Source organism: Fonsecaea nubica (genome assembly GCF_001646965.1).
Source record: "Fonsecaea nubica strain CBS 269.64 chromosome Unknown Scaff24, whole genome shotgun sequence".
Taxonomy (NCBI): domain Eukaryota; kingdom Fungi; phylum Ascomycota; class Eurotiomycetes; order Chaetothyriales; family Herpotrichiellaceae; genus Fonsecaea; species Fonsecaea nubica.
The window spans coordinates 34952-47345 of NW_019173697.1; the positions used below are offsets into that span (position 1 = coordinate 34952).

General features: G+C 50.8%; 4 protein-coding genes across 4 annotated transcripts; 3 read left to right on the plus strand and 1 right to left on the minus strand.

The window, feature by feature from the left end:
• Positions 1-535: 535 nt before the first annotated feature.
• AYO20_04516 (hypothetical protein) lies at positions 536-3108 on the plus strand (the record flags this gene model as incomplete). The annotated part of the gene is made up of 20 exons (XM_022642812.1): positions 536-619; positions 671-780; positions 832-955; positions 1010-1133; positions 1183-1239; positions 1295-1317; positions 1370-1584; positions 1633-1768; positions 1829-1905; positions 1956-1991; positions 2040-2083; positions 2130-2151; positions 2200-2358; positions 2409-2462; positions 2515-2571; positions 2626-2639; positions 2695-2775; positions 2823-2866; positions 2916-2955; positions 3032-3108. 20 exons carry the CDS (start codon positions 536-538, stop codon positions 3106-3108), a joined length of 1578 nt encoding a protein of 525 aa, XP_022501114.1.
• Positions 3109-4176: 1068 nt separating this feature from the next.
• Positions 4177-6489, minus strand: AYO20_04517 (hypothetical protein; the record flags this gene model as incomplete). Its single annotated transcript, XM_022642813.1, has 2 exons — positions 4177-5609; positions 5658-6489. 2 exons carry the CDS (start codon positions 6487-6489, stop codon positions 4177-4179), a joined length of 2265 nt encoding a protein of 754 aa, XP_022501115.1.
• A 204-nt stretch (positions 6490-6693) lies between these two features.
• Positions 6694-8023, plus strand: AYO20_04518 (hypothetical protein; the record flags this gene model as incomplete). Its single annotated transcript, XM_022642814.1, has 3 exons — positions 6694-6729; positions 7336-7436; positions 7486-8023. 3 exons carry the CDS (start codon positions 6694-6696, stop codon positions 8021-8023), a joined length of 675 nt encoding a protein of 224 aa, XP_022501116.1.
• A 3173-nt stretch (positions 8024-11196) lies between these two features.
• AYO20_04519 (hypothetical protein) lies at positions 11197-12370 on the plus strand (the record flags this gene model as incomplete). Its single annotated transcript, XM_022642815.1, has 3 exons — positions 11197-11273; positions 11344-11587; positions 11639-12370. The coding sequence occupies 3 exons, from the start codon at positions 11197-11199 to the stop codon at positions 12368-12370; spliced, it is 1053 nt and encodes a 350-aa protein (XP_022501117.1).
• Positions 12371-12394: the final 24 nt, after the last annotated feature.

The following is a 12394-nucleotide window of genomic DNA, read 5'->3' on the forward strand; positions in this document are numbered from 1 at the left end:
GGGATATGAGTTTCCAGCGTATGAGCACTTTCGAGACCTCTCACAAATGTCGAGATCCTTGTTTCCGAGAGGGGCCAGAATGCTCTGATCTCGGAGATGGACAGATGACGTTATACCGACCCTGCCTTCAGCTTATTGAGGGGAAGCCGAGCTCAGCATCCACAGGCGAGAGGGGCCTTGCCCGAAAGCGGGTATATGTAGGTTTGTCAAAGCTGTTTGGGATTGTTCTGGCTCAGTGTACTTGAATAAATGCTGGGTGTGAGCAGCGTCATTGCCGATGACCGGTTGCTGTTCTGCGGGGAAGGTCTGCATACGAGAATCTGCCGGCTCTCTTGTGCTGTCATCCGCGATTCGTCTTTGCTTGCGGGGTGGTCTCAGTTTTGCAGGATAATCCGCAAGGGTTGAGGGGTACGCGTCGGTGGTGGAATGATTTAAAAGGGGGTTGATTGCATGTGCGAATTCACACCTTGCTGAACCCAGATAAAGGGAACTTGCCAGCATCCCCCTCTTCCAGCACAAATCTTGCCAAACCATCATGTCGGTCGTCAGTCAGGTTGTAAGCAGCCTTACGGGCTCCCACCATGAGTATGACCTCGTCGTAGTTGGAAGTGGATTTGCCGTGAGTCGCCGGAGTATTCTTCCAGGGTAAATGGTGCTGACCTCGATGTAGGGTTCTATGACCACATTGAACTTTCTCGAAGAATGCAAAAAGCTCGGGAAAAGGGGTAGAGTTGCATTGATCGAAGCGGGTAAAGAAGGAGAACGATGTGGTGCAAGCAGGTCTGCTATGGTCATCTATCAAATGTCAACCATGGACTGAATGGTCTCTAGATGGACAATGGCATACCTGAGATTGGACAAAGGTTTGGGCCAAGCGGCCAGAAGCAACGTGCCTTCATGCGTGCTAACTGTTGCAGACAACAACTTTGACTCGGACTGGAAGCATGAAATGAAGGTAGGTGCCATGTCCCTGCCATGAAGGTTCTCGCTGACGATTGTAGCGTGTCAGGTTAGTTTCCGATGTGACCAGCAAGGCTCTGATACTAACAACATCAGCGAGGGGTTGGCAGACCTGGAATATTGCGCCAAAATGGAGAAAGAAGTCCCCGTGACTGCCCAGTATCTGCTTGACCGTTAGTTGATCAACCCTGGACTGGTAGTGCGAGGAACTGACGGACTCAGACGGGGTGAAACTCAACCATCATGACGAGAAGAATGTGCTCCTGGAGTTCAATACCAGTATGTCGTTGAGCAGATATCAGAAATGTCCGTCCCCATATTGACAATCTGTTAGACCAACACTTCGTGTTCCCCGAGGTAAGCTGCGTCACAAGTTGAGTCTGTGAACGTGCTCTGAATGCAGGTTCAGGGTGGTGGTCATGCAATTATCAATGCCCTCTTCGACCATATCCGCAAGTTTGATGGTGTTACAATAATGTGGGAGACGCAAGCAGAACAGTTGCTGACCCACGATGACGGGTCTGTTTGCGGCGTCAAAGTTCGAAAGGCTGATGGACACATGACAAAAGTCCACGGTAAGAAAGTCATGTTGGCTTGCGGCGGGTTCGAGGGAAACCGTGAAATGTAGGGCACAGAGACCTTCTAAGAAGAACATTAGCTAACGAGGACTAGGTTAGCCAAATATGTCGGACCGAGAACAGAACACCTCGAGCTTATCGCACCGGGCCTCAAGTACAACACCGGCTTCGGTTTGAGGATGGGGTTGGAAGTTGGTGCTGCTGTTGCAGGTTCCATGAGCGGCATGCATGTAGGCTCAGCCCTCATATGTGCAATTCCTCATGCAGTCCATACTGATCTTTGCTGAAAGTGCGAATTGGTCGACACCCGAGCCAAAAAGCCCGATGCTGTGATCTGGGGCCACAATTATGGTATCGTTGTGAACGAGTACGATTGCCTTCTTTCAGGCTATGTTCGACTGTTGCTGATTGACACAGGAACTGCAAGCGTTTCTATGACGAAGGCAAACGACAGTGAGACTCCCAATATTCCCGGGTCGAAACAGCTGCTGACCTGGACAGCCTCTTTGCAACGTTCGAGATGATTGCCCTCGAGACCTGGAGAGGTAAGTCATGGCAGCCAAAGGTTGAGCAATTGCTAACACGGAGCAGACCACAACCAGAAATCATACTTGTAGGCCCATCTCGGCTACATGGCGACTGCTTACTGACTTGGTCTCAGCATCACTGACAGCCCGATCATGGACCGCTTCCGCCCAGGCTGGGTCTATGACACCACTGACCAAGAGCCTGAGAAAAGTGATACCATCGAAGGGTTGGCCGAAAAGCTCGGACTGGATCCGAAAGAGCTGAAAAAGACAGTGGATGAGTATAACGCGGCGTAAGTCTTTGAGGCGGACAGATCAGTGGATGTCGCTGACCCCGATGCAGCATCAACGACAAGGAGTTCAACCTGATGGCACTTGACGGCAAGAGGACACACGGGTATGAGCATAACGAATATTGTAATGACTGTGATAACTGATACTTTCGCAAGTCTCAATCCCGACAAGACCAACTGGGCCAACCCTATCACCAAACCCCCTTACTACGGGTGAGTGATCTTTCTGCAAACAGACGGGGTAAGGCAAAAGCTGACGATTCTTAGATATCCAATGAAAGGTAGCATCCGTCCATCACGGCAGAAAATGTTGGCACTTTGCTGATCAAGTATTAGCACAACTTACCTTCACTTATGGTGGGCTCAAGTGCGACCTTGACTCGAGGGTGCTTTCGACGACGGGGGTGCCAATCCCAGGTAAGAGATAGAGTCCAGCATCGACTTTCCTGGCTGACCGTCTACAGGCCTGTACTGTGCCGGGGAATTGAGCGGCTTGTTCTATAACGAGGTGAGTCCCTTCTTTCGACGTACACAACTTGATGCTGATCCAGATGCAGTGTAAGTTCTTCAATGCACCTTCATCGCGGTCACCGATCCGTAGAATCCACGCATAGAAATCCTGCAATCACTGTGATCGGGTTGATAGTTCGACGGACGCTAAACACTGTAACAGATCCGCCCGCAACGAGTGTTCTCCGCTCGCTCACTTTTGGCCGGATTGCTGGCCGTGATGCCGCTCAGGCTCTGTAGGGGGGAGACTGAGACGCGCAGCGAGTTCGTAGTGGAGGATTTGACTGAGGTGTGAGGCTGTGGAATAGCAGAAAGTTGTTGTAGGCAAAGGAACAGTTGATAGCTCTGAAACTGATGAAAGGTTGGCACGGAATGTCATGAACAGTGGAAAACACCTCGCTAAACTTGCCTTTTGGTGAACGCGTTCAAAACAATCCTCAGCCTCGTCCAGCCTCGCCCAGCCTTGCCCGTTCTACTGTACATCCTTGGCTGTGACAACCACTGGCAACAACATCTTCACTCACCAAGCGGCCCTCAAAACACCTCCAGGACGTTCCTGATACCCACTCACCTCCCAGTTGTGGATACATATACATTACAACATCCAAATTCCTTCCAACATTCGACCGTGCGATATGGCGAACACCTCCCTAACCTTCTTGGTTGATCAGGTCTTCTCCACAATCCAGGTTACCAAGTGACTGTACCGGCGTTATGGCTGAGTAGGGGCTCTACTCTGTATCCCCTAATGCATAGCCAGCGATTTCCGTGTACAGGATCTAGTAGCCTGGGTTGTGTGGGGGTCCTGTGAGAACTTGAAGTGTTAGGGGGTGGGAGCAGCAACATTGAGCCAACCGAATGAGAAGCAAAAAAACTCGAGAGGGTTTTCTCACAACTCTGAGTTTTTTGCCATTTGTATCGGAGGTCGATGGCAGAGAGAGGAGGGAGTAGAAGAGTGGGTGAAAGGGAAAATCTTGGGTTCAATCCTCGACACTGCAGGCTCATTTCTCTTTTTGATCCATAAAATGTGAAGATGGCATGCCTGTCTCGTTGTCACAGGGCTTGCTTCTCATAGCGCGGTATGTTTGTTTTGGCGGGGTGCCAGGGAGGTCTCACACATGGCATTTATCCCAAGCTGCGTACCACAATGGATATACTATGCGGCCTCTTCGTGTTAGCGATCATAGTGAAGAGTAAAGGGTCAAAAGAGAAGAGGAATGCACTGAAGAAACCAAAATTTGCTTGGTAGTTCTATTAGGGGTAATGGTCATACGCATGCTCTGCCCAGATATTCCGTATCTATCCCACTCATGGCTTTACCCTCGAGATGAAAGGATGCTTCAACGCATCGTTGGGCGTGATGCGCTTCTCGGGCCGCAAATCCAAACACCTATCCAGCAGATCCACAAACAGATCCAGCTCTTTGCGCTCCTGTTCGTTCATGCGCTTGTCCTTCGGGACCAACCGAGATCTCAAATCTCTGACTGGTTTTGGCTTGATGTCCATCACTTTGATTATCGTCCGACCTGTGACTTTGTCTGTCTCTTGAGCCCGAAAATTGAGGAGATCGTCAAAGTATTCATACGTCAGAGTTCCACGCCTGAGAAGCTTGTGCGGAAATTTCCCACGACACTCCATAATCGCGCGAAGCATGCCGTTGTTGTTGCGGCCTGTAAACAAGATCTTTCCCGTGTACAATTCGAAAAGGGTACATCCAACTGACCACATATCAATGCCATAGTCATAGGGGATGCCCAGGATGACTTCAGGAGCCCGATAGAAACGAGACACTAGATATGGCGCAGTGGCATTCTCGGTGATGGGAGACGCAGATCCCAAATCGCAGATCTTCAGCGTACTCCTGGCTTCGTTGACAAGGATGTTGTCTGGTTTCAGATCAGCGTGTATGTATTGACATTTCTTCAGCAAGCTCAATCCCCAAAAGAGTTGCTGTGCGTATGCTCGGATAGCCTTGAGATTGATGCCCACATCCCTGCCGAATTTTTTGAGCACTTCCCGCAGGTTCATGGAGAGGTTTTCAAAAACCATACAAAGATGACCTTTATGATCAAACGATCGCTGAAGACGAATGATGTGCTTTTTGTCTTCTGGGTCATTGGCAGCAATGTCTTTCAGAATGTCAATTTCTTTGGTTCCGGCTTTTCGCATGGTTTCGTTGTTCCGAACAATTTTGATCGCGACCGCTTTGCCGGTTCGTCTATCAGTCGCTCGAACGACAGAGGAGAACATCCCTCTTCCCAGATTTTGTGTGACATGGTAACGGTCCTCAATCAGCTCACCAAGGATTGTTATGTAATACCCTTCGGGATCATCCCAATTGTCCATGAGGTTGACATCCAGGGCTTGCGCAGTCTTAATCTCGACTTTGGGCTTCATAGGAGCTTCGGCAAACATATCGTCTTCATCCTCATCGGCAAACATGTCAAACTCACCAGTCGCCTTGGGAGGGGGAGGGGCAGCCTTGTCGTCAGCTCCGGTTACTGCTTGGTCTGCTTGCTCGAGAGATTTCTCGTCTTCCTTAAAGAGACGTTTTTCATGTCGCGCTCGTTCCTCTTCCATGTCCACGGTAGGGTCATAGTCGGCAGCTGAAGGGCCGTCTTCGACCGGAGATCTTCTATCAGTGTTAGTCAGATCTGCATCATTATCGAACTTGATCTCCGCTGGAGACTGAGGAGCAGACAGATCTCTTGGCGTACGAGGTGAGGACGAGCCAGGGGATTCTGGTGAAATTAGTATAGAACCAGGACGGACGGTAACAGGGAACATACCGGATCGGCGTGGCGTTGTAGTATAGCTTTCCGGAGCAGGACTTGCCGGCGTCGACTCGGCCCCAAGATGAAGTGCTTGAACCAATAGCGGTGGAGCTTGACCACGATATTTGTTCTTTATAGCTTCACGACGTTTGCGCCGTTCTTCAATCAGAGCAGCCTCATCTATCATTCTGGGCTCTTCGATCTCAGCGGTGGTGGCGCCAGCGGGGACGGCCGTGTGGGTTTCGGTGTGATTCCTGTCCTGTCTGTGTCCAGTAGCTTCAGATCCTGGCGCAGGCACCAAGTTAGAGGTGACGTCGTCTGTCGGAAGATCATGCGAGGGTGTGGATTGTGAAGTTCTCGTGGTCGCATCCTTTTCCGGCTGATCATCCGCGTGTCTGGAGTTGGACTCAAACCTGCTACCTGGATCTCGAGTATTTGTAGGGCCATCCATTCCTTCCTCTCTGCGACGAGAGTGCCTATATGGAGACCGACTCCTGCTCCGACTTCGCGAGGTTCGCGACCGCTTTGAGTGTCGTTCGTAGGATTCGTGGCGTCGATGACGGAAGGCATCATCTTCGTACCTCACAGCGAAGGAGCGCGTATCATGATGGGATCTGTTTCTCGCATGGTCATAGTCGCGGGGGCGCTTCTCGCCTCTCGAAGCACGGTAAGGCGATCTCGAGCGTGATCGATGCGATCTAGACGTAGCGCTGTAGGGAATGGAAGATGGTCTGGCACGACGGTCAATCTTGCTGTTATTGCGGAAAGATGGTATATTCTTTGCCTTCGCTTCCGAGTCTGACGTCAAGATTTCGCCCTCAGACTGGCTGGGTGATCTTGAACCCATGGTGGAGTGGTCGACTTGCAGGCCGGGAACGAGACCTAGCCTTTAGTTGTGACAAGAGCGTTAGCCAGCAGATTCTGGTATGGGAAAATTTGCAGTTGTAGAGCCCGACCGGTGTCGTCCCAAAGAAGTCCTTCTCAAATCGCTTTCGAAAGCATTCCGCTGGACAGAAAAGATACTGGTGAATCAACTTGACCGAACCGCAAGATGAAGACTGAGGTGCGAAAGGCCGAGAACGATGAAGTGACGTTGTAGCAGGAGGTGTACGAGGTAGAAGTGACCGGAAGCACTAGTCATCATATTCTCCATAGAGTACTTAAAACCGGCGCGGGTGCTAGTGCCGCCTCGCCGCCAAACAACGCTGGGGGATTCAAGTCCTTGGCAGCGAGTGGCAACCCCCCACCCCCCATGCAACGCAACTCACTACATCAAGAGCATCGTCAATAAGCGCAAGAGCTCCTGATATATTGTTCTACAAGGGTAGGAAGGGTCACAGGTTAATCGCAAGATGTGTCGGTAAGCCCACCTGTTCCACATGAGAGTTCGCTAACGCCCATGCAGCTGCTTATGTTTCTGGGAGCCTGTCGGGGTACCCAGTTCCAGTAGGCTTGTAGTGCCAGCCTTGTTGGACAGAATTGTGAGTCTTCCCGCAATCTAGGGCGATGACAGTGTGCTAAAGAGAGAAGTGCTTTCCGTGGTTTCGCGGATCCTCTGTCTCCTCCGTCTGCTCTACCCTGCGACTGGACTTGGTCCAAGGCGTGTACGTTTTGTTCTCGTGCACGGCCTCGTGCTGGTTGCGTTGCTGTAAGTGTATATCAAGTTAGAGTCAAATGAATACTAACCCAATAGGTCCCCGTGAATCTACAGGCTGGTTGTCGTGAGCTACAGGCACTCATTGAGAGAGCAGTTGCTGTCGCTGGAGGTAGGGCGGCCGTCCCAGCGAACCAAGCGTACGTGTTTCCGGTTGATGTGTCTGAGGATCTCTAATTGTGATTACAGGGAGTGGCTGAAGTCCCAGGCTCAGGGACTTGAAGTCAAGTTTCAAAAGGCTAACCGAGCCTGCAAGGTTGGCAGCAACAACGGACTCTCCAAGCTTGGGGAAGTGTGGCAATTACCAGATCCCCCGAAAGACACATTTCATAGCTTGAAGATGCCTTTCCAGCAGAAAGAATTCTCTCAGCCGCCACATCCACCAGTCGGGACACCCGAGAACTCAGAGACGGCCAAGCCTTGGTACACCGTTGCACCTGGAATCTGGGAACTGCATCTAAATGGTGAGAAGAATTCAGAACAGAAGGCTGTTCTACAGTGGTGGGAGCCGAATGCGGTATCTGCCACTGACCAGGCAATAACCCATACCTATATCGAAGAAGTGTGTATTGTTCAGGGAGAACTCGAGGATGTGACACTGGGGCAAGCTTGGTCGACAGGTGCATACGCATATCGCAATCCAGGCATGGAGCACGGGCCATACAAAGCTTCGGCATCAGGTTGCCTGATGTTTGTCAAGGTGCTTCCTGGGAGCAAACCCGAGTAATTCACTCGACTGAGGCCTAAAAGTAGGAGAATTGCTCTCTCTCGAAGGGATTCAACGCTGTCATTTGCCGCTGAGAAAGTACAGAGATACAACGCATCGACGTTCTGCAAGTTTACTGGTATGGTTTTCAATGGCTTGTAAGAGAGGATGCAGGGGTTTGGACTGAAATGGTAAGTATGCATTGCGCAAGACTTATCACTGTCGAGAGCTTGGGAGAAGCGGAAGTTGGTACTCCCTGGGTGTTGTGGTTCATCGAGCTGGAGTGATTGAATTTCAGCTGCCAGCAGGATATATAAGGGTAGCATTCTTTGATTGCCAATCCCCTCGGTACTGACAGGCTCATACACAGTACCAAGGGAAAAGAAGGCTAACTAGTGCTACATGCTCCATACCCAACATCTGTCATATCCCTATCTTCGCGTCTCTGCGGCGACCGATGGTTGAGTAACCTCAGCAAGCAGCTTCCGCCTTCTTGAGGAACGATCCATACTTCCCACGTCCCGTAGCCCACATTTCCTCGGCTTACTCCCTGTGGTTGGAGTTTCGAAGCGGATACCTCGAGTGCAGTAGCCTCCTTCTCGGTCTTCCCCGTCTCCTTAATTATCAGAAAGGTTCCTTATGCGGGTCGAAGCCCTGCACGAGGAGACACTGCATAGGAGATCAAACACTGAACTGTGGACGGATTGAAGTCACCACTGGCTACTCCAGATAATACCTAGGACCATTGTCTACACCATCGAAACCTCAACCCAGCGAATATCGCGGTCACTCGCAGTCGTCTCAACGCCTTTTATCTTAGGAACCACGTACAAGTTACATCTCGAACAAGCCCGGTAATCTGACCAGAATACAGAGGGAATGACTCATGCCAAAGGCACGGTAGTGGCGATATCCAGTCCAGATATGAAGAGGCGATTGCCGATGGCTCCCCCTCTGATAGCAACCGAGAAGTGACATAGTGAGCGTGGAACGGAATGATGTTTGCCTCGACAGTCATAGCAATCCGTCGTCTCTTGTCCCCTCACGTTTGTCTCGAGCTCATGCACAAACAGAAGAGTGAACGAGATCCACAAACGAGCACCGTCGACCGTGTATAAATATCTCTTTCCTCGATTCAGGCATTCGTTTCAACAATATCCTCATAGTCAACCAATACTAAAGCAAGAACACTCACACACAATATCACAATAAGTAATCGCTTGACCCCCGCTAGATCTGTATCTGTGCTGACCCTTTGTCAGATACGGCGCAAATTGTCTCAAAGACTCGACCCGATAACCTCCTTTGCGAAATGTCGGGCACCAATCCTCCTCCAAACTCGCCAGAGGGCAGTCCACCACCGTCGCCCCCATATACCAAGAATTAGCGACATTCTTGGTTGTCAACACAGACTCACTTTCAATCTATCGAGCTCCGTGTTCAAGTCTCTGCGGCAGGTTGCGAAAATTGGTTCTGCTGGGCCAGGCATCTTTCGGAGGCTGAGGGACAATCAGAGGACACGACAAGAGGCTGATGGGGTCATGGTGTACGGTGGATCTCCGCAAGTCTACCAATGGCTTGCGTAGTTGTGTTGGACTTTAGAGCGTACAAGGGACAGGTCGTTGTGGAATGGCGATGAATCGAGAAACTCGTGGGCTGGTACATGTACAACAGTCCCAGTAGCAATCGGCCAAAATTAAACATTAAATTCGAAGTATTCGAATACTCCAAGAATGTGTTTCGTGAGCCCCGTGTCTGTCTTTCAACGTACCTACACGAAAATTCGTCGCTCAAAGGTATCGCGACCTCTGCCCACACGAGCCTACCTCAAGACTTGTGTCTTTGTTTTGATAAGGGCCCAATACATCGATCGAGCTCGACGACAAAAACCAAAGTCCACCAAGCGCATGAACAAGTTGAAAACGAGTCAAATGTGCCAAGGTATCACGTGAGCGAGGCGCCCATTCACTGGTTGACGCAGTTTGTCTCCATGCGATCGCTTGCCGGTCGAGACTGCGGCGATTATTCTGCTTCAGAACTTCGCGCCACTCTTTCCTGACACTGCCAGACTTCAACAACCCAACCTCGAAACCTCTAAAGCCTTCTACACATAGCAGATTGAACAGGAAACAATAAAAAATGGGTGGTCAAAGCAGAGAAGGTAGGTTCGAGCAAAGCACCGATTGATCTGATGAGCTTCCTGACATTTTCTTCTCAGGCGGTAAAGTCAAGCCACTGAAGGCTCCCAAGAAGGAGAAGAAGGACATGGACGAGGAGGACGTTGCATTCAAGGCCAAGCAAGCTGCAGGTTCGAACGTCCCGTACATGGTTTTTTCTGAGCAGCAGCTAAATCGTTCACGCAGATGCAAAGGCCCGGAAAGAAATGGCCGACAAGGCAAAGGGAAAAGGGCCGCTGAACGCCGGCCAGCAAGGAATCAAGAAGAGTGGGAAGAAATAGATGGCGGGAGTGCATGGATTTCTTGTTTTGACGCCTACAACGATTTTATGATCCAGGAGCGAGGCGCAAGATGGGTTGAGCTCGTTGATTGACTAGAATGGTGGCCGGAAGTCAAATATGGAATTGACCAGGAAACACTCCATCGAACCCCCTGCCCCGTGTATCTGCCTTCATCCTGACTGGCGTGCGAAATGAACTGGCTAACCTCCATGTGTGACCTCTCCGTATCAAGGATGGATTTCGGTCCGTCCAGCCTCGCAGCTTACGGCAAAGCAGCACGGACGGAGCCCTTTACAGTCCGCCGGGAGCCAGCATGGATCCAGTCCAGAACAATTCTGCACCCTCAAAGAAGGAATAGAGAGAATCGGGCGCTTGTTCAAGTTCTGCATTGCCAAAACCGTGGACAAAGACAATTGCTGCCATGCAAAGATGATAGCGACAGGCTTGGCAGTATAGATTTGAATGTGTTTGCTAAACCGCCAACCAGATAGTCATCACATTGACCGTCTCTAGTTGGACTACAGATCTCCTCAAAGCAGTTGTGGTTGATTGGCAGGCCTTGTTATTTGCCATCGGCCTTCTTTACTTCTCACGCTCTTTTCATCGCTCTTTCCATCCTCTGCTTTGATCTCTTCCTTCATCGCAAGACTTCTACTACCTCCTTACTCTACCCTAGGCCTTAAGAACATCATAACACTATCACATCTTCAACAACTCTACTCGAATATCTCTCACAATGGACGATCTATCGGGCCAACCACCCGAACCGCGCGAGGATCGTGGACCTCGCATTCCTCCTGCTAAACTCTCATCGTATGCGGATGTTGCTCATCGGGGAACTTACTGGGGAACAGAGCTGTAGGACTGACAATCTCACGCATAGGATCAACCCCGAACCAACAATATCCCTCTTCTTCAAACCAACCAAAGACTCCTCTTTGGTCCTCCTTGATGGCAAATTCTCTCGAGATGCCGCCATGATCTTCTGCGACCGGATTCGTCACGACCTGATGGACAACAACCGAAAATCCTTCACTGTTGTTGGTGGTAGCTTGAAAGGTCTCAAGGAGGTTTTGGCTTGGATCAATCAGTGCGTTGCCGAGCAGAACATCGTCAAGTTCAAAGATGTGAGTCCCTCCAGTTTCTTCTCCAGCATGGAGACTGATACACCTCTTCAGTTCGATGACAACGCACCCAACTTATTCACCACCTACGCCAATGTCATCATCTCTGCTCACTACCTGGGTATTCCGCCGCGGGACCTCTCCGACCATATTGTCAAACGCATGTCTGCCGTTGCTCGGAAACACCTCATGAGTTGGGCTGAAGTCGAATGGTTCTACACGACCCCTCTACTAGCGACACTTCCCGACGAGAAAGAAAATTCTGTCCGTGGAGTTGCTGGTGCTTCCGTGTTCTGGGCGTGGTGGAATGGCAAGCTTGACGAGAACGAGACCCCTGAAGACATGATGATGTTGAGCGTTTTGAGGCAGGAGATCGGCCAGTTGGACAAGGATCTGCATGAGTGGTGTGAGAGAAACGAGGTTGAAGTGAGAAAGAAGTGGGAAGAGAAGGACAAACTCAAGAAGTCCGGCGTTTATGCAAATGGCTATTGTGGCGGAAATGGTCATGCCCTGGACGGAGCCAGTGGAGGAGGGGATGGAGGTGGATGGGATGAACCAGCAACTGTGACTCCGGGAGGTACCAATGGCTGGGACACCTTCAGCAGCGAAGGACCCCTTGGCCCGCCCAATTCAGTCGCAACCCAAGACTCCGGCGTCGACGTGGCTTTTGGTGGTAAGAACAGTGCTGCTTTGCCTCCTCTACATGAGATGGATGGGATCAACGGGGCCGGTGACTGGGCTGAAGAGGTTAGCGAGATCACTCGGCTCAACAACCAGCAGTGGTAGGACCCTGGGTACGGATCCGGAGAG